Source organism: Corvus hawaiiensis, chromosome 7, assembly GCF_020740725.1.
Source record: "Corvus hawaiiensis isolate bCorHaw1 chromosome 7, bCorHaw1.pri.cur, whole genome shotgun sequence".
NCBI lineage: Eukaryota > Metazoa > Chordata > Aves > Passeriformes > Corvidae > Corvus > Corvus hawaiiensis.
The window spans coordinates 13,493,944-13,515,624 of NC_063219.1; the positions used below are offsets into that span (position 1 = coordinate 13,493,944).

At 44.0% G+C, this 21,681-nt stretch overlaps 1 protein-coding gene across 2 annotated transcripts in view; it reads left to right on the forward strand.

Moving 5' to 3' along the window:
* The first annotated feature begins 12,596 nt into the window (after nucleotides 1-12,596).
* BMPR2 (bone morphogenetic protein receptor type 2) overlaps nucleotides 12,597-21,681 on the forward strand; it is a 108,394-nt gene continuing 99,309 nt past the window's right edge. The window contains exon 1 of one of the 2 annotated variants that reach the window (XM_048308730.1): nucleotides 12,597-13,644. In XM_048308730.1, the coding sequence (XP_048164687.1) occupies nucleotides 13,569-13,644 (76 nt within the window). In that variant the 5' untranslated portion in view covers nucleotides 12,597-13,568. The remainder of the gene's footprint in view (nucleotides 13,645-21,681) is intronic. The other variant, XM_048308729.1, reaches the window with a different exon arrangement.

Here is a 21,681-nt window from a genome sequence, read left to right on the forward strand (position 1 = left end):
ACCAAAAATAAGGAATGCTTACCCTGGTTTGTTTTGTGTGCATCATAACCTGATTTCAGTGAGTTTCTGTTAAACATATCAAACTCAGTTTGGGGGATTTCCCTGCAGCCTTCACAGCATCCTTCATTTCTTGCCCTCTGTGGTCAACCTGCTGCTGTTGCACTATGGAAACATAAGAGGTATGACCAAGTATTTGTGAAACTCCCTGCACCAAAAGAAACCTACTTGAGCTCTGACAGAGCCTGGACTGATGCCCTGAGCAGGGGAGACCCTGAGGGGTCTGCATGAGCACCAAGCCAGCCCAAGGCCTGCTGAAGGTGCTGCTGGGAGGAAGGCGAGTCCTACCAGGCTGAGAGATGCTTTTGAAGGCTGCAGCTTCATCTGATATGATTTCATAAAGCTAACATTTAAGGGTCAGATAATGAGATATGCTGCCTTCAGATGTTGCATACACAAGCCCAGCCCACTGCTGAGACAAAAGTGGCTTTAAGCCCCGTCTATCCATCTATCTGATCCATCTGTTTGCCTTTTGCCAGCTGGCATGAAAGGTTCTTCTATCTAAAACTATTTCCAGCTATTTTTTCTCTCAGAATCTCCAAAATGTTTGCATGACTTGAAAGAACTATTTCCAGGATTTTTGGTTGCACAGCATTTGAGCTTCAGATTTTATGATAGGTATTTGAGCACATTCCCTTACTTTTGTAAGGGCTTTTACAGCACGTCATCTGTCATGGGAAGGGTGTGTCTTCTGCTCAAAATATTCACTTTCTCATGTTACTTTTGATACCTCTTTAGCAATTGCAGATTGGCACCATATTATGCCTGGTAAGCCAAGTCCAAAGAATGAGCAAGGAAGTTTGGTGTGTGTGATGAGTCTCCAACTGGAATGGGGAGAGGCTCTGGGAAGAGAGAGGTGTCTCATTGTGGCTGCATCTCTTTGGGGTCTGGGATTTGCAGATGCTCCATTTGAAACTACACAGAGACCTCCAGGTGTGAAGCCCAGAGCTGCTGCTGAGCTCAGTACTGCCCAGGGAATGGGATAGAGAGGATCCTTTTGCTGTTCTTGTGAGCCTGCCACTGAAACATTGGTAGTTTTTTACCCAGATCAGCTATTTTGAAAAGACATTTTTATTGCTCTTCAGCACATGGTGGGCAGTGATGATTGCTATGTTTCCTTATGGCAGTACCCAAGCTACTGTACGTTCAGTTTTTCAGGACTAGCTTTGATAGGTCCAAGTGGGAGGAACTGTGATGGGGATTGTACCTCACTCATTTCAGGGAGCTTGAATGACATGTACTTGTCTTCACACCGAACAGCCACAGTTCCCACTTCCCTGGGTAGCAGCCACATAACAGAGCAAATCCTGAAGACAGGACTGTCCCTCATGATGATGCTGGATGGTGGCATAAAGCAGAGAACTTCAACTACCTGCTGGAGAAGAGTTTGATGCCAGTCAAGGCTATTGCTGCTATGTATTTCCAGCCAGCATAAAAAGGAAATCTTTGTTTTGTTGTGCTTTTTTTTTTCTTTTTTTTTTAAAGATGTAGCAATTTGTGGCCAAATCACAGGGTCTCAAGGGAGCATTCTGGCTGAAAAAATTACTTCAGAATTTGGCCTAACATAACTTTAAGATAAAAACTTTTGTGTAATCACTAATTCACAGTTGCAGTTGCTTTGGTTTCTCTCATTATCATTCCTAAGTTATTCTTTTCATGCTGGGAGTTGGATTTTCCTGGCACTGTATCTGTTTTCAGCAATGTATACACCACAACTGCTGACAACGAGGAGTTGGATCCCATGTTCCTCGACCCTGGCTGTAGCTTGTTTTTTCTGGCACCACTTTAAAGTCTCTCATCTGCATTTGTCTCCTGATGACCAGTGGCGGTCCTTCAGCTGTGTGAGAAGTGCCTGATGTTATCCTGTTGTTCTCGCACTCCTCCAGACCCGTTTCTCGGCCGGGCAGTGAGCACAGCCCTCGCCTGTTCCTAGATAGAGCCTTATCAGGGCCAGCCATGGCAATGCTCCCATCCCCTTCCAGCCCTCCCCCGTGGTTACTGGAAGGTCCGTTAGCTCTGTGCATTTTAGCCTAGCAGAAATGCCGCTCTGCTGCTTCTCTACTTTTCCAGTCCTCTTTGCTTTTCTGTAGAAATGTCCCCCTGACCTCTGCTCAAGCTAGGCTCTGTAGGAGATCACCTGTGCATCCTTCAGTTGCTGAGAGCCAGAGGCAGAGCTGTGTGCCAGTGTCTCTACTTGCTTCTCATCTCCACTGGGCTATTTTTGTTCAAGCCCGGTGCTGGTTGCGCCATATCCAGCTTACTCATAAGATGCCGCTGTTCCTCTTAGCAGCATTTTGAATGAGTACAGCTGTTCTATGCTTGGATTCCTCCTCCCCTGGCTTACCAGGAGTATGACTTTTTAAGGGATGTGTGCTTGTTTGGTAACAAGCAGGTGCCCTTGCTCAGCCGAGAGGATGGGTATTTCTCTGAGCTTACTCTGTGGCTTGATGTGGGCGCGGTGTACTTGACAGATTAACAGCGTGTTCATTCCTCCTCCACTGCTTGTCTGTGTTTGTTTATTTCTGTTATTCCTGTTATATTCAGTTTCATTTGTTATTTTTGGTTTTGTTTTCCAGGCCCCTCTCCTTTACTTACTTTTGTTCAGGTTAAAGGAATCTTTTTTAAGCTTTCTGAATATATTGAGGGAAAATTACTATTCCTGATGAGTGTTTTGTGCTTTTTAATCATGCCTCACCAGACAGGGCAGGCAGGAGCTTGCACATACATGTTCCTTCCCTGTCCTCATTCAGATGTCAACTGGCTTTGATCTTCCTATACCTCCCAGCATGTGTCGAAGCTTTACTTGGCACTCAGGGTTTCCATTACCTCCATACCACAGCTGACATGATGTAGCAGTTTTCAGCCATCCCTCTTTTTGCTGTCATCCACTGGCCACTGCCAGGAAAGCGTTACCCCAGGCCGGGAAATTACTGGGAATTACTCCCTCCTGGAGCCCAGCTCCCACCGGCAGCAACACTGGTGGTTAGGCACGTAGGCCTCTCTCAGTCAGGAGGGGAGCAGTATCCCAGCCTGGCTGTGCTTCATGGAAAGCCATTTTTCAGCTGATTTCCTTTCCTGCCTGCCAGTGCCCCACTAGTTTCCATGGTATTCGTGGTTGTGTAGGGGTGGCAATTTCAGTATCCTGGCAGCCTTCCAGGCTGCCTCTCCATAAAACCCTGTATGGTTTCAAACGTGTATGTATATATATAATTTTTTTTCTTATTTTTCCTTCATCCCACAGAGCTGCTGTGTGCTTTTAAGCTGTTAATCTATTCCATCCTTCGCTTATCTCACAGGCACAGTGTGAGGTTGTGCCCATTCTTGCTGGCAAGTTGCTTTGAGGTTCCTCTGATGAAAGGTTTGCTGTAAAGGCAAAAAGTGATCAGAGCCATGTTATCGCTCTCATTTCCAGGGGCTGGTACAGAGCATCCTACTGAAAGAATAACATAGTCCCAATGACCACAAGCTGATTCTTGGAGCTGAACTTGAATGGGCTGGCAACCCCATCACTTCCATCCCATCACATAAGAGCTCCTTCCATGCCTTCCTCCACTTCTGAGAGCTGCTGTGGTCACTGTCGGTGGGTGTGAGCTCTCAGCCCAGCCACACATCTGTAACAGCAGCACAGATAAACATCAGAAAATCTGTTTTGTTACAGAGGAGATTCTGTCAATCCTGTTTTGTTTAAAAAACAAAACCAAAACAATCCACGGCTTTGCTCTAAGCAATATTTGGAGTGAGCTGAGCACACATCTGGTCTCAGCTTCACGCAGGCTTTCATAATGGTTTCTAGCCATAATAGTCTCATTTTTTGGAAGCGAATCATTGCTGCTCTTCGGGTTGAATGAACTCTGATCAGGCGTGGACCTCAATGTGTCAGGGTGAAAAAACACCTCATGTCTGGGCTGTGGGAGGCTGGAGGGGGTGCTGTGTTTGGATACACACAGAATGGCCTCTGTTACACTAACATGAAGAGAGTGATTAAATGGTGACCTTCTTGGCTAAAGATGGCAGGGCTGTGATCTGTGATTTTGGCTGTTGTGGGCTCTGTTTCATCCAATAGGATCCATCTGGCAACACAGGGTAGTACCAGACTGAAGGCCCCCATTGTTGAGATGGGTTTAATGGCCCCGAGTTGGAGGAAGATAGTCCTTGGTCTGCTAAAGAGAAAGGGGCTGTAAACTGCAACATGTATTAACTATTCCTATCTGTAGAAACCACAGGAATAGATAATCCAGTAGTAACAGCTGCCCCTGGAATTATTTGTGCACATGTTTGGCTCCAAAGCTTTTTACCCAGCTGGCTGGAGGTCACTGTGAGTACAGATAAGTATTTGCCAAACGCTAAGGAGAAGACAGGACAAGGTCAGCAGCTCTTCTGGTAGCAAGGCAGAGCATGTTTAGCAAACGCTGCTATCTCCTGAATTGGGGTGAGAGATTTCATCAACAAAGTATGCAGGGGAGCTCTGAATGCAAGTGGAGGGCAGGAAAAATATGCTTTACAGCTTTTGGTTAAGCCAAGAGAAACGTGAGACTTGCTGTTTCCTTCTGAGTCGAGGACTATCTGCCAGCCTGTCCCAGGGACCTACTCCTGCAGATGAGCATTGTGAAACTTCCAAGCCAGTGTCCTTGTCAGCGGGGCTCATACCAGAGATCTGAGTTCAGCACCCTCCTTTTTGTTAAATCAAAACGCATTTTGATTTAAATCCATATTCAAACATAACCCTCTCCTGTAACTTTTCCCCTCCTCCTTTCCCTCCTCAGCTCCTTTCTCTCCTGCATACAACTCCCTCCCCCTTTCTGTTCAATGTGTAGTTCAGGGTCCGTGCTTCTCTTTGCCCTCATTTCACACCCCTTCCACCCTTCTGTTGCTGGGAATGTGAGAACTTCAGCAGTTATGAGAGCAGAGGTATAGTGGTGGTAGCTTTTCCTTTTGCTAAATGCAGCTTCTCCAAAGTTGAGGGAATGGTCGAAAGTAAATAAATACAAAAGTGAAACTGGCAAAAATGCTAGAGAAGGGAACCCTGCTCAGACATTGATTCTACTGAACTCAGAGGGGCATGGGGAAAAGGGAGGGGAAAAAGCAATATACAAAACATCACAACTATTTTGTGGCAAATGTGGGGGGAAAGAAAAGAAGGAAAAATGCCTTCAAACTTACAAAATGTAAAGCACCTCATGTGGCATCTCTGTGAGATGGTCCCCTCCACTTTTGATGGCTTTCATCTGTAGGTAAACTCTTTACAAGGGAGATAAAGGCCAAATTTTCCTGTAGAAGTCTCTTCCCACTTATCCCTACATCCTCATTTATGTCTTTGCCTTTTAATCTGAAATTGCAAGCAGAGGCAGAGGTTTCACAGAGTCTGAGTGCTGTCTGTGCCCCACAAACCATGTGCCCAAGGCTTGCACAGCCCATTTTGTGTTGTGGAAACGGCCTCTGGAGGCCTGGCTCTTGTTTGTGAACTAAAGCTTCTTAAGGTCTCTGCAATTTCAAATGACTGTAGATAGTGTAGGGAGAGACTGTGCCCTCCATGCTTGCTGCAGGCCCCAGTAAGCAGGACTGATGCTGGTGGCTGGAGTTGGTGTCCTGGCCTGTATCACTTCAAGGAGAGGGTTCCCGATGGATGCTTTGGGGAAGCAGTTAGTTGGGTTCATGCTTCCAAATGAATCTGTGAGAGGCAAGCAGAGTGTACAGAGGTACTGACTCATTTCTTGATCTGAAGGAACACTCTTCACAGATAAAAATGTCTCAAAATTGTCAGGCAACAGATGTCATGTTACAGGCAGAAGCAGAAGGAGTAGAAATCTCGTTTGGTTTAGTAAAAAGTAATAATGTCACTTTTATCTTCCTGCAGGTGACATTCCCAGAGCTGGCTGCATGCAGGAGAGGAATGCTGGGCAGGCACACTCAGCAGCACCTTCCTCTGGAAGCTATGGCTCGGAGAGTGGTCAGCCCTCTGACATTGTCCCTGCAGAGGCAACAAAATCTGAGTTAAAAGGGGCTTCAATTCAACTCTGGTTTTACTCCTTTTCGTCTTTGCAAGAGAAGACAAAACCTGAAGAAGCTCTGGTGTTGGGCTCATATTTGATGCCTCCTTTCTCATTGCAAAGGGGAACTGTCGGAAGAAGTCTGAGCAAAAACTGTTCCCTCCACACTGTCATTTAAAATAACAAGCTACAAATGCATGGTGTAGACACCACTTCTGTCCTTAGATGAATGCCTGACACTTGTCAAGCTGGTGTGGAGTTCAGGGATGGCCAGCAATGAGCACAAACAGAGGCTGCTTCCTCTGGACCTCCACCATGGAAAACTGAAAGCAGGTCTATCAGGACTTTATCAGAGGCTTTCATTTTGTTCTCAAAGGGCATTTTTATTAGCTTCCTGATAGAAGTATTGAGCTGATTGGAGAACTATTTTTAGGTCTAATCCTACTTGTCTGTGAGAAATTAAAGACCAAAAGGGAAAAGGTGGCTTTTGAAAACCAACCTGACTTGCACTGCTAACTATCTTGTGTAGTGAGTGATTTAAAAAATACCAACCAACAACAGAAAAAGAAAAAATACCCCAACAACCCAGAACCAGAAGGCAAAGGGAAGGTAACAGTAGCAGGAGAGTGTGTTAGAGATTCCGTGAGCTCTGTTCCCAGCTGCCTGTCGTGAGTCTGAGAAGGCTCAGGTAGGTCTCAGGAATGAAACCCTGCAGGTCTGTGGTGATGACATGAGAAGATGATTCTGACACAGCTCATTACATTTCTATTTCTGACTACATCCATTGTTGGATTTAATGAATAAGTGATGTTTTGAACTGATAAAAACCCTGCAGCAAATTTCCCATTTTATGTTGTGATGAAGAAGCCAAGAGATTCAGATAAGCTGTAAAAGGCCTTTAACATACGATTTCAGACTTAATTCAAAGTGGGAGGTGCTTCTCAGAGCTAACTTGAAAGTTTCTCTCACCTCCACCCCCAAAGTGGAGATAAGATTTCTACAGACTAAGCAGTGTTATCTCTAAAACAAGGCAGCATATGAAATGTAAAAATGTCTATTAAATATTTCACTGCTAATCCTTTTAGAGACAAAATATTCCCTTTGTTTATCCCACAGTGTCCATTTTTCTCCTCCTTCTCCCTGCATACCCAAGGACAACCTGTCCAACACTCACCTGCTTGTGTTTCCAGGCTTGATCCTCACACCTTTGATCATGTAATTACGGGCTCCCCATAGGAAACCCCCTGCTATACAAAAATCAGGGAATGTGAGACCAGCATAAAAAAAATAAGTTAAATATCAAAATAGACCTTTCTGGGGACTGCCACAAAAGTGGTGCAATTAATTTTTGCATTAAATTTATTAAAAGTCTGCCATCAAATGTAAACAAAGCTGCCACAAACTTCTCTTCTGATTTAGGATGTTGATGTCAAAGACTGTCATGACTTGATTGCATGCTGTGGTTCACCTTGTAGTAGATTACACACCAGCCTGGCAGAGTTAGAAAAACTCAGGTCTGAAAACACTTACTAGTTCATACTCACAAGTGTTTTGGGGTTTTTTTCAAAAACTCAACAGTAGGTGCTCTTTTCTGTGCTTCAGAGACAAAGAAAAATGAAGTCATAACAGCCCTCAGACAGATTTTTATGAGTCTAAAGGCCAAAAGTAATGTCTGGCACAGATCATTTAACTGGACTAAAGGGGAAATTAATTCCCTCTGAGGCAGGGAATTTGGTTTACCATTTCCTTAAGACTTTTGGTAGAATTGGAAGCATGAGAGCCTGGTCTTGCATGTGATGCCACAGGAAGTTTTGCCACTCTCACATCTTGGCAGGACAGACTGACTGTTGTGGATAGGGCTTTTCCTGCCTGTCACAAGAAGGGAAAGAAATGGACTTTACCCCACAAAGGACTTTTCTGGGATTTCGGTCATGGCATGGTGTCCCTCTGTCCCTCTTTTGTAGAATCCATTTTCCCAAGACAATACCAAGCCCTGGAAAAGGAGCAAAACCCAACAATAATTCAGACAAGATGAAAATGCTGCTGGTAGTTTGCAAAAAGGCTCTGAAGGAGAGGGTGCCTTTCCCTATTCCCAAGGAAACATGTCCATGACTGAGAAAGGTACTTTTGTGTTCAGATTGCTTCTGACGTCCCCAGAGGTTTCATCGTTTTTCCTTATGCGTATGTGCCTGCTTCCCAGTAACTGTGGTGTTCCCACAGCCACCTTCCCTACCCTGACTCCAAGGGGACTGATGGGGGTGTGTTAATGCCCCTCTGCAGCACTCAGGATTGGACACTGATGGGAAAATCTATATAAAACAAGTAACCGAACACTTCCAAAGGTACTGACGTCTGCGTGTGATTACTTGTTTGGCTGCACTGGCTGAAGCTGTAGTTGCTAGCTCAGCAGACTGTAAGTAGACACTATTGCCTTTTCAGTGAGCTCTGGCTGCAATTCAGGATGTTAATAATATCTAGAGAGCTATAGGAGGCTTGGATCCTGTCTGTCAGGAACCACCTCTCTCTCCACATACAGGAGCAAGGTTGGGGAGATGATCTTGCTGACAATTCCCTAATTTAGCAATGAGTGGCAGGCATTCATTGTGGAGATCTGTACCAAGTCCATTATTTATTAAGCTATCTCTTAGGATCCAGAATGGGTGTATTTATTTGTAGGAAAGTCTGTAAATATCTTGATGGCTGTTATAACATATGTTTATGCATCAGATTCAATGCTAGGGGGATGCTTTGTTTTTAAATTAGGAACAAAATATCCCCTAAAAGCTAAATATCTCGATGTGTTGTTATATTCTTTCTCCAACACTTATGGCTGCACTGGGAGAACACTCTGGCCAAGCTGACAGGCAGCCAAATATAATTTATGGCTTGTTTTAAACTGATCTGTTGACTTCATGAAAGGCCCTGTCAAAAAGAACATTCCCCTGAGTCCTAACAATGATAACAGTTATATTTTCAGCATCAGCGCTGAAAAACTCTTGGATAACAGTGAACCTATTCTGAGAAATCTTTTTAAAATGTCTGAACATTGGATTTTCTGAAAAGAAATTGAACTAAAGCTATTGTTCCATAGTTCATTTCAGTTTTCTTCATTCTTTGTTCATTTTATTTTCCACTGATTGGAATACTCTCTTGGTAGAATGAAAATAGTTTCCCTTATTCCAGTTAATTAAAAATAAAGATGTGTGTTGTTTAAACGAGATGCTGCTAACAAGAACATGTTTAATTTCTCTTACATGCGGTGTTGAATTTGCAAGTGATATCAACATGTTTGTGTCTGCATCAGTCTGACCGAGAGCGGGACACTCCTGAGCCTCCTATCAGCCGCATTTCTCCTCTCGGTGTCTCAGTGAAGCAAAGGGCAACCCCCACGTGCTGTTTGTGCCTGTGCTGTTCAGAGCTCCCTCCCCCAAGGGCAAGATACATGTCCCCTGCTGTATCTGACCCGCATCTTGGGGAGCTTCCAGCCACCAGACCCCGGCTCCTCTGCCACTGTCCTCCTTGTCCTTGCCCCCTGACTGTGCTGCTGGGGCAGCCTTGCCTCTGCCTGGCTGTGACAACAGTGAACGCAGATGCAAAAGACCATCTGCCTCCTAAGGTCTTTCCTCCTTTTTAACAGTCTTGTCTCCATTAAGTTCAATAGTGTTGTTTCATTGGTCAGAGTTCTTCCTGGTGGAAATACAGTGCTTCAGCCAGAATACTGGCTTTTAAATCTTGGTAAATTTGACATTTTCTCTTGTCTCCCCCCTACCTTTACCTCAACCTGCACCACAGATTTACTGTCCTGCAGCTCTACAAGTTTTCCTTATCCTGACTACTTTTCTGTAGGTCTTACTTGACACTGCTGAATATTAGGATAGCGAAATCCTAGCTTACAGATAAAACAATATCACAGGAAGAATTATAAATATGTTCTTGTCCAAGCACATAACAATGAGCCAGCCTGACTGTGACAGTTTTGATCTCTGGTTTCCTCTCACCACCGTGGGAAAAGGAAGCTGCTTCTGTGCTTAGGCGGCAGCAATTGCTTTCTGCATCTGTGGGTGAAGCGGGGGGTCAGCCCCTCCTCGGCCCTGCCAGCTCCAGGGACACAGGGGTGCAGCAGCTCCTGCTCTGCCGCCTGGCATCCGTGTGTGACCGGGGCCCTGCGCAGCCTTCACAGCCACACCGGGCCAGGAGGGACCTGGCCCTTGCAGAGAAGATCTACAGGACTCAAAATAGCTTAGGGAAGGAGGAGAAATTCTTGCAAACTGCTGTGATTGCGAGTGGGTGAGATTAGTCCAAGGGCCTGATATAAACTCAGGCAAAGCAGATTCACAGCCCCATGGCCTTCACTAGGGTGTTTTCTTGAGCGGGTTTGGGTTTTTTGTGAAACTAAAAGGAAATAATTGTATTAAAAATGGCATGTCTTGTTCCTTCATTTGATGAAAACACGGAACAAAAATACAATCCGTTTTGTGGAGAGAAAAAAAGAGAAAAGTATTTTAAGGCAGAATACATGTTTTTGTACAATTTCTTGTGGAGAAGAACCCCTAGTATTAATTAATGAGCCAAAACTACAACCATTGAAACAAGTGAGACTTCTGTCATTTACTTCAGGCTGAGCAGGTTTTCATACATGTCATAAACAATTACAGTAATTTTCATTTACCATCTAAACAGCGAAAGTGCTGTGCAACCCACGTGGCTAGGTTCTTGCTTTCTCTGAACAAAGTAGATCTCACTTCTTGTATTGGTAGGTACAGCTGGGCAGAAGGTGTGTTGCATAGTGTGGTGTCTGTGGAATCAGAAAAGAACATTGGATTTTGGTCCTGCAAAAAAAATACTCAGTGTTGGGGTTTTTTTTCCTCTCTTGGAGGTAAAACTGTTCTAGCTGTTGGGGGAGGGGGGGCGTTGGTGTTGCTTCTAAAGGTTATTTCTTGACATTCACATTCCATAAATAACAGGAAGGATACTGTGGTTAACATGTGGTTGCAATTCTGGAAAGTGGCAATTCTATATTTTATTGTCTCACCAATATCCATGTTAGATCTGCATAGATTGGAAGTAAAAATATTGTAGTAAACTAAAAACCATTTTTATAACTATCAGTATAAATTCACCTTGACCCTAGGAATGTCAAACTATGACCCTGGCCAAAGCATCACAATGATGAAAAGTCTATTACAATTTATTTATTTAATAATTCTCTTAATGATCACAGTATCAGATGACATCTATTTCATCTATTATGGCTTGTGAAGAGAAATGGAATTATGCAGAAAACTTTTATTATCACTAAAATTGTAACTCTGATTTGCAACTACACCATTTTATGTCAAAGTATTTAATATTTCGAGGTGTGGAATTAGATTTCTGAATTTGTATTCCATTCTTGAAACTGGTATAGGAATTTTGCCTCACAGTGAAGCATTTCCCATAATCAATCCTTTGGTGATGCCCAGATATGAAGGTGCCTTTCAGTGTGCAGGGTGTTCCTAAGAACCTTTTATTCTATGCTACAGCCAGTAAAACTTGTTTGGAAGAGCCTTGCTAGGCCAGAACATCAGACACTACGTTCCAATCACAGTTCTCCCATCAGCTGCTGCCCTCAATTTCTCTCTTTGGTCCTGTGCAATATAGCAAAGGTTAAAGCATACAAACAGCTGAGTGGGCTTACTTTATCTTTGTTTTGAAATCATAAAATCTCTTTAATTTAAGAGGTAGATAATGCTTGGGAGAGTCAAGTGGCTGAAGCCATACGAGCTGGGTGGACTTCAGATCGGACATTAAGAAATTCTTCACATTAGATATTGGAATGGACTGCCCAGGGAGGTGGTGGAGTCACTGTCCCTGGGGGTATTTAGGGAAAAGACTGGACATGGCACTTAGTGCCATGGTCTAGCTGATTGGTCACAGGTTGGATTTGATGATCTCAGAAGTCTCTTCCACCCTGATTCTGTGGTTGCGTGACTTGCCAGGGCTCAGCGAGGGAGAGCACTAGGTGGTATGGCCAGTGCTCCTAGGGGAGCTCACAGGGACAGAGATAACGGGGGCTGGAACCAGAGGACGAGGCAGAAGCTACGGGGTGTCTGACAGGCAGGCCACGGAGTTCAAACATGACGCAATCTCAGAGACTGCTAAACATTTTTTTCTTCTTGTTACAGGCGTTTTTCGTGAATCCTGAGCTCACGCCTCCCTGCTGACAGCCTCTCTGACAGACAGGCTGCCTGGGGGGGACCGTTCGCCGCCTTCCCGCGGCCTTCCCGGGCACGTCCAGCGGCGCCTTCCCCTTCTCACGGAGCCGCCCCCGGCCCTCAGCTCCCCCACCCGTGGCGGTGCCCTCGGCCCCGCGCCCCCTCCGTCAGCCAGCGGAGCTCCGCCCGCCGGCCCCGCTCTGCCTACCTGGAGCCACCTCTATGGTGCGGGGCGGGGCCGGGCGGCGGGGGCGGTGCGGCGCGGCGGGACGGGCGCCCGGGCCGGCGGCTGCGGCGACTCCCCTTTGTGTCTGGAGCCGCCCGTGCTGTTGGGGCGGGCGGGCGAGAGGGGGCGCGGGCGGCGGAGCTCCGGGCCTCGCTCGGCTCCCGCCCGCAGCCGGCGGCGGGCAGGGGAAGGAGGCGGAGCGGCCCCTCGCCGGCGAGCCCGGCGTGGGGGGAGGAAGGCGCTGGCAGCGCGGAGGGGCTGAGTGGAGACCGACGTGAAGAGGCCGGGCCAGGCTGCCCAGCGCTGTGGAAACTCGGGGCGGGAGGCGGAGGAAGGGAAGGGCCTTCGCCCGCGGAAAGCAGCCGGGTGCGCTCGCAGCTGGAGCCGCCGAGGAGGGGCCTCGCCGCCCCGGGCCCCACCTTTGTCGGGGTGGCCGGGGGTGGCGTCGGTGCTGCGGCGGGGGCCGGGGCAGCGCGGAGGAGCCCGCCCGGCGCGGGAGGCAGATGGGCCGGGATGCAGCCGCAGCCCTCGCCGTGAGAGCAGGGGGCCTCGCCGCCGCCTTCCCCGGAGCGTGAGGCAGCGAGGAGGGGCGGCCAGAGGACAGAGACCTTTGCCGGGATGGGACGCGACGCCGCCGTGAGCCCGTAGCTCGCTCTCCGTGCCCCGGCCAGCCCGCAGGGCCCGCGCTGACTGACACCGCTGTGGGCGCGTCTGGATATGTTCCCTTCCCAACCGGGCGCTTTCTTCGATGTCGTGAAGCTGCGTGGGAAATAGCCCGGTTCCCAGCGGGGTCGGGAGCGTGCCGCCGTCCTCCCCGGCGGGGGAGATGCCTCGGGGCTGGGAGGCAGAGCCAGGCGCTTCCTCCGTGTCCGCTGAGCGCTGCCGGCTCCCGAGGCATGAAGGCAGGCGGCTGTAATGGAGTAAGAGCGAAGACGGCTCCTCTCATCTGCCATTTGCCCTTCCAGACGGGATTGTAAACCGAGAGAGTTAAGGAAGGCTGTGTGAAAGCAGGAGGAATTTCCTCTCTTTGGGGTTTGGCTTTTTTCTCTTTTTTTACCCCCTTTTTTTTTTCTACTCCCGGCTCGAACCGTGGCTTGCCCAGGTATGCCTGCCTCACTGCAGCACCTTGTGCTGGTGCTTCTGCTCTCCAGTGCCACCCTGCTGCTCGGCACTGCGGCTGGTGAGTAGCCACTGGGTGTAACGAACTGGCCATTTTGGCAGCGGGAAGGGGGTGGGGTCCGCTGGTATTTAGGCACATCTGTGCCTCCTTACAAAGTGGTGTGCATCTATTTCAGCGGCGAAGCCTGATAAAAGTTTTGAAATCCTGATACGTTAAGTGTCTCGGGGAATAAGATCTGCTTTATTGTGTAAATGAGCTCGACCTGCACTCAATAAGAATGCTTTGCTTAGATCTGCATCTCTTGTCTAATAACTTACTTCAGTTTTGAAAAAATATATAATCTTTTTGTTTTGCATACCTCGCCCTTTGTAAGGTAATGCAGGAATTTTTAATATATATTTTAATCGTCAGCAGAGCTGTGCCTGTTTTGCTGTGGGATCTTGGGGCACAGCCATTTTTAATTTTATCAGCATCGATGCTTCTCGGGGCCTTACACATGTGCTGTAGTTTTATACCAGAATTACTGTAATGTGTATTTTTTTTTTTCCCTTGGAGAGGTCCGAAGCAGATATGGAGCTATTTCTTTTGTCACTTGTGATTATAGAACACAAAAAAAACCACTATTAAGGAATGCTGAAAGATCTTGAAGAGTACTCTTTTTTTTATAACAAGAAGTTGGAAGCAGAAATGCTAAGAGCATCCTTACTCATATATTTGGACACTAGCCCTATTTTTAATTGTGTTAGGAAGCTCAGTGTTAGATATGTAGGGTGTTGGAATAGAGACGTGTGTTGGTCTGGCATCCTTTGCTTTTCTGTCACGGTGACAGATAGCATGTTGGAGCCTTTGAGTGTAACCCAGCTTTGTTAGGCTGGGTTAATACCAATTGTTCTTGCAGTATACATTTTCCAGCACTTTTGGAAGACTCCTGCGACTTTTCTGTCGTTTTACTGATCGGGATCCAATCTGTAGTGCTTGCTTTTCTTCATGTTATTTTATAATCTGCTGGGTATAGTTCATAAGTGAATCTTCATAGGAAAATTGCTGAATCTTGCTAAGATGACCCAACAAACTGATGGTAGTTTCCATGTTATATTTCAGTGAGGTCTTCAAATTAATTTGTCGAAGTTGAAGATACTTGGTGTCATCATTAGGAAAATCCTGTAAATGACACATTTAGGCAGTTTCTCCATCGCTCTGACTGGGTAGTCCCTGATTTTCTTGCTTCTGCTTACTATGAGGTATCTTTCAGGAAGATTCATAAATGAAAAGCTTGATGTTTCCTATATCATCCTAACCTTTGACTGCCATTATTTTAGATGGATGTCTGCAGCGTCTCTCTGTGGTAGTTTCTGAGGAAGCGTTTTTATTTTTTTTTCCCCTCTTTTTTTTTTTTGCCTGGGAGAAGGGACTTCTGAAGGTCAAAAATCTTGGTATTAAAGCACATATGAATCAAGAATGCCCAGCATCTCAACTTTTGTTTCAAATGTATTTAGTTTTCCTTTATGAAAACTTCAGTGAGTTGGTAATTTCTGTGCCTTGGTGAAGAAGGCTTACTGAAGGAGCAGGTACATATTTGTACCAGGCCAAGGGCTGGGCAGGTGCTGTAAGAGCCCATTTGCACAGTTTACCCAATTCACTTCAATTCTGACATGGCAACAGCATTCCCAGTATGTCAGTCTGCCTTGTTAAAACGGTATTAACGATGTCAGCTTGGTTGGTTGTTTTGTGAATAGGAACCTATTTTCCCACTGTGATTTATTTCTTAATTGTGAAATTTTAACAATTCACATTTAAAAAAAAAAACTTGGTCATAATCCTCTGTAAAAGTAATTACATGGATGATTTGAGCTTTAGTTAAAGAAGCTAATGGTTGATTTTAAGTTTACACTGCATTTCAGAAAAAAATGTCTATACATGGGGAAGCTACACTAATGTGTAATTCTGCCCTTTTATGTTCATGAAAGAGCCAACACTCTTTCTTCTCTTCCCCTCCCCCAAAGTATGAACTGTATGCTCCCATCAGAGTGAAAATGCTGCCTTTGTAGCTTTGAAACCCCTATTAATTCTTTCTTCTGATTAGTGAACAGATACTATATCTCAGCAGTGTATAGAATTGAATGCCTATAAATGCAAAATCATGACATCAGAGGGAAAGTATTTTGATAACAGGTTTTTAAGTTTCTGTCTGGAGGAGAATATCTGGACCTCTCTGGGGAGAGCTTCACAAAGACCTGGGCTTAGTATGGACAGTAAAGGGACGATAAAAAGATGAATAAAGAAGATGACCAAAAAAAATTCTTACTGTGGGGCTGTAGATGATAGTTCCACTCATAATCTGAAATATGAATGAAGAGAATGTGGTTCTTCCTTCCCCTTTGTAATTGAAGATATAATAAAGAACTAGCTCTAGATTCAGAACTATTTGCTGATTATTAGGAGGAAAATATTACTGGCTTCCTCCATAGAATACAGATCTTAACAATTATCTGGTAAGTCTGTATTTAATTAGTCCTTGTAAAGAGAAATGCTACAGTGAGGACATTTTACTGACAACAGTCTTGGGTAGAGGTTTAAAAAGCAGTATTGGGCAAAAATGGTTTGCAACACTGTTCTTTATTTCTCAAATTCTTTGAAATACCCTTTTCTAAATCTTTTGTTTAGAACTATGAAACACATTTATATGCCTTTATATTGTAGAGGATTCTGCTGTGTTAATCATGAGGGTTTGTGCCTGAAGAGGTGATTGGTGAACCTTTGAGTGTTCCCCAGTATTGCGAAAGAATTTTGTTTGGGTGTTCATATGGACAAGACATTAAAGATACAATCTTTCCTCATTTCACTTGCTTACGTTCTGCGATATGCAATACTGAATCACTTTTCCTTCTGCATGCGTGTCCAGGGTAAACAGCATTCCATTGTCTAATGTGTAAATTATTTGCAGAAAATATAAGGTGAAAATTAAAGCAAACAGAATATCCTTTTATCTTTGGGAATATTTTCATAATTCTGTATCTGTGTGGTTCAACAGGGCTGCAAAAATTAAAGTGTGGAAGGAATTGGATAGAGATTGAAATTTTTTTTAATGATAATTTAAATTATTAATTAAAATGAGTGAACTGAAGCATCTTTATATGATTCTATCTTGCTGGTTAGAGTTACCTTAGTATCTCAACATAATTTGTTTGAAATGTGAATTGGGTAACACGAGGAAAAGTCTCTTTTGGATATTCAACTCAGTTCTTCTAATTTAGTGTTTTGAATTAGTAACTGACTCTGTGATATTAGCCTAGGAGATGCAAACCAGGCTGTTTGCTTGAGGAGCACACTGGTATGCCTGATGGGTAACCACACACACAAGCACAGCCTGGACACCAGACTAGGGGTTCATGGGCTGTCTGCTTGTGTAAAGAAATGCTGTAGCTGTGAAAGCCCAGGGTTCTGCACAGAGCCATTCACCCCCCTGGGAAGAGCCCTTTTTCCATTAGGTAAATCAGCCTGTATGAACCTCTGTGATATTTCAGCTAAGGTGCTTCCAGTTTCCAAGCAAACTTCAGTACTTGAGTACTGCAGTGTGCAGTGTAGGCACAGCCTGAGGAAATGGAAGCTGTGCTCATCTGGTGGCCAAGGAGACCAAATTTCAAGCCCTGAGACATTACACAGATACCTTTCTTCGGTGTGAATGGTTTTACCCTCAAAGTAACCACGTGTAAAAGGTTGGCTCAATTGTCTGTCTATCCTCTGATGACAGCAGGCCAACCTCATTTCACCCTGGACAAAGAGGGAAGCAAAACTCTGTGTTTAAAATTATTCTTATGGTGAAGTTTGTTGAAGTGGTTATTTTGATGCCATCTCCCTAGCACTTACCACAAATGTCTGTAAAATTTTTTTTTGTTGACTTCTACATTGTTCCCCTTCCTTTTTATATTTCATTAAGTATTTCTCAGTAATTTGTATAGACAGTGGCATTGTTTCCTTGGGAGATACCATCTTCCTCTGCCTTTCTCGCTGGATAGATGGGAAAGTTGTATTGGGTTCTTCAGAAATGTTTGACTCCTAACAGCAGAGTGCCTGGTACTGGAGCTGCATTGTGTTTGCACTCAGTCTAGCTGTGCCATGAGTATGTGCTGTCATTTTCTGGGCAGACTAACTTTATAGCCAGGGCTGTGAGATGAGTGTAAAGTTTCATTTGGAACAAAATGTTTATGCCCTGAATAAAACAGGCTGGGTGATGCTTTATGTTGGGTAGGACTAGAATCAGTGCGTAGTTTACAGGCAGTAACCATTAATTTTATTAAGATTGTAGACTTTATGGAGCTACTCACTGCTTGATTTTGAATTCAAGAGTAAGTGAAATACAAGAACTGTTCTCCAAAAACCTAACATTTTAGAATGCAAACTGATTTTCTGCAGCGTGGGTTTTATGGTGTTTTGTTTTGGGGTTTTTTTGTGGGTTTTTTTTGGTTGGTTGTTTTTTACTTGTTTGTGGTTTTTGGTGGTGTGGTGGCTTTTGGTGTTTTTTTCCTCTTTTTTTTTCTCTGAAGCATAAGTTCACAGAAGCATAAGGCTGGAAGTGATTTCTCTGTTTCCTCCATGGTCTGGTTGTGTAAGTACAGATAATAATGTCTCTCTAACATCTCTAAAATCTCCAGTGAAGAGGGATTTCACAGCCTGTCTAGGTAGTCTGGCCTGTTACAGTGCTTAATTATAATGTTTTTCATAATGCAACAGTAGTAGATTTTTTTTGCCTCTTTTATAATGCAAGATTGTTTAAGATATGCCTTAATTAATATGTGGCAATCCACCTGAAAATGTAGTGTGGAGTACACACACAGACAATTGCCAGGGAATATCAGTTTAGATAAGTTCCCGTGTTGAAGCTTAGTGTCTTGAGCTTGGCTACAGTAATTTGTGATGGAAATCTTGAGTTGACCATCAGTGTTTTAAAATGCAATTTTGCAGTTTTAAAAAACTTTTTTCCATTTCTGATGGTGCCTTCCTGACTCAAGATGTCTGTTAATCTGTTAATTGCAGAGCTGGGAGCTGGGTTGAGCAGCTGAGAATCTGATAGGAGAGGTCAGTCAGGGGGTGTGGTGAGAAGGAAGAAAGGCTCGGACAGGAGAGATTTGAAAAGACGAAGGATTCAGTCTGGTTTGCTGTGGGATGAGAACCAAGGTGTATTAGACAGCCAGACAGAGGTAGTGTCTGAACATTTGTCAGACTTGATTGGAATGAAGCTTTTGCACTGGGAAGAGAGAGAAAGCATAGTTGTAGTTTGCAGTTTTGAAGATTTCTGTTCTTTATTATGAGAATGAATGAGAGACCCAGTCATTTAGATGATGCCTTTACCCTTCTCTTTTTTCCTCAGTCTTGTAAATTTGGAAACCACAAGCTTTTGGGTGGTGATGGCATTTTGTTTCAAGTAACTGGGATGTGTCAGTTTTGTCAGCTGCCTTCTTGAGTTTGCATCAAATCATGTTTTTTTGTTTTGAACTGTAAATGTCTACCTTTTGCATTTCTCAGTACTCTGTATTTTCTCTTTGGTTTATTATTTCTGTGAGAGAAGGAAGGAAAAATAGGCATTATGGACACAGAAGACTTGTCTTTGACATCTGTGGACCCTTCTGTCTCCACCTCTAACTCCTTAATCTGCTAGCCAGTTTCAACCATATGTGAAAGATGAGAAAAATCTCAAGACATTAATTTGCTACCGTTTTCATGAAAATTAGAAACGGAATAGAGGAAAAAGTTCCAAGGTAGAGGTTCTTCAAGGGAAAAGAAGAGCATAACTCAGCCCAGGTAATTCTCTTTGCTTAAAACTGGCTGCCCAGTCAGTGCAAGGATGCTGGCGGTGTGTTGGTGCATACACTGTTCTGGACTATGCACAGTATATTTTGTTTTGTGTTCTCTTGGCGTTGTGTACGAGATCTGGGGGAAAATGGGGGATCCCTTCTGTGGGAGATCTGGGAGTTGGCTGAGAAGTGTGGGAGAAGAGTCACATTTCTAGGCAGTTAGTTTGCTGCTTGTGGAACAGCTGGTGTTTCTGAGACAATGTAGTAGCCAATTTTTTTTGAGTGAACTTGCAAAACAATGCCCAAATCACTTTACTGAATGGTTATCATCCATTTATGAACTCCACAGTGTGTATGAGTAACTTAAATGGTATGCATTGTTTTTCAAACTTTCAAAACTGGGTTTAACTGACTGTCCTGTGTATACACTGTAGTTCAGATATCCCACACATCAGGTTTCCTTATGATCGTCTTTTCAACAGTGCTGTAACTCAGGCTTTTCCTGTGGTCCCTTTGAATGCTTTTCTAATGTATTATACTTGCTTCAATCTGTGACGTGTATGAAAAATATTTTACTATTTGTTTAAGCAGGACTAATGGGAAGGTAGGTACTGTCACCTTCTGGGCTGGAGTAAATGGCAGACAATGACATAGGTACAGGGAACCTTGCCCACCTGCCACTAACAAGTCAGTACAGGAGCTCCTAGTATTATGTTCAGCCAAAAGCTGACATTTATGCTCCTTGTTCTACTAGATATCCTTTGACTATTTTGAATTGTAAGCAGGATGGGTGTAGGAAAATATGGGTAAGAGGCTTTTTTTTTTTTTTTTTTTTGTGTTAAGATGGCTGTAAGTATGATCATAGGTCACGTATGTTAATTGGGCTCCTTAGTTTATACATTAGAGAATGCAGCACTTAATTAATATCAAAGTGTTGGGCGTTGGCAGTGTCATCTCTCAAGCTTGTCATTCTTGGCATGAAGTGCACTTCCCTCTGCATAAGTCACAAAGGTCAGGTTTACCTGGTGTGAGAAGCTTTAATGTACTTCAGTGACAAGAATGACTGACTAAACATGCTCTGCTGCTTTTGCTTTTGCCTTATGAGACTTCCTCAGTATGGTTTGGTTTCTGTTAAGAAAACCGATTTTATTTCTACAACCAAAGCAGCAGATACTTGATACAAGACTCCTAGACCATCCATGTTAAAGAACCTTAATTAGATTTTTCCAAGAATTAAAGTTAATCCACAATCCTTTGTTAGACTTGACAAACTTGTATCAGGAGAAATAGTGGGTTGTGTTACTATTAAGGCTATTTTCTATAGTAATTATTGTATTAAATAAATTATCTCAGCAGTATGCTTAGTTATCCACTGTAAAATATGCCTGCTTTTATTAGTGATGGGGTGGTTCTGTAGTAATTAGTTTGTTGTCGAACATACTTGAAAGTTAGTCCTTCCTTCTGATGCTGTCCTTCAGAGAGAAGTCAGTAAAGCTGATTTCATTGGGAGGCTTAGTGTTCCTATACCTTCCAAGCTGCAAAAATCATGGTCTGGATATATTTTATGCAGAAGAAAATGTGCTATATGCTGTGAATTTTTGTCAGTCCTTTTATTTGTTTAAAACCTAAACTCTAGAAATTGTTTTTCTGTATTTATTTGCAGAGAAGGGACTTAGCTGAAAATTAGGATTTTTAAACATGATTACCAGTTCTTAAACATGAATTTTTATTATGTTGACCTGTCTAAGATATGAATGATATGTAAAACCAATATAGGAAGGTGAAGAAAACTAAGGTTGTAGAAGGAAAATTGTAGCAGCCGTCTTTTTAGTTAGTGGCACTGCCATATATATGCAAAACAGGCACTTAGCCCAAGAAGAAGCTTTCTGTATTAAAATAATTTCAGTTGCAATCAGAGAAGCATAAAAGGAACCCTGTAATGAAGTTCGTCTGGATGCCACCGTGGTGTTGGTTTCTTATGTTTGCATGTTTGAAGTTCTTTTCCTTTATTTCTGGCTGTAAAGGCCCAGGCCAGGGAGCTGCAGCCAGAGCAGCTGCCATGACCGAAATACCCAGCCAGGCCTGGGCTCTGCAGCTGTAACAGGAGCCCAGGGCACACGCTCCTGCCTCCCTGGGTACTGGAGAAGGACTCGGCTGAGAAGTGGAAGAACTCGTTCCAGTGTTCTGTGCTATTCTTACTCGGCTCTGCAGGCAGGGATGAATGACTCAGTGAATTTAAATGAGTGAAAAAAGATGTGGAAACAGTAGGATAAATCATGCCTCATGCCCACTGCGGCAGTATTTG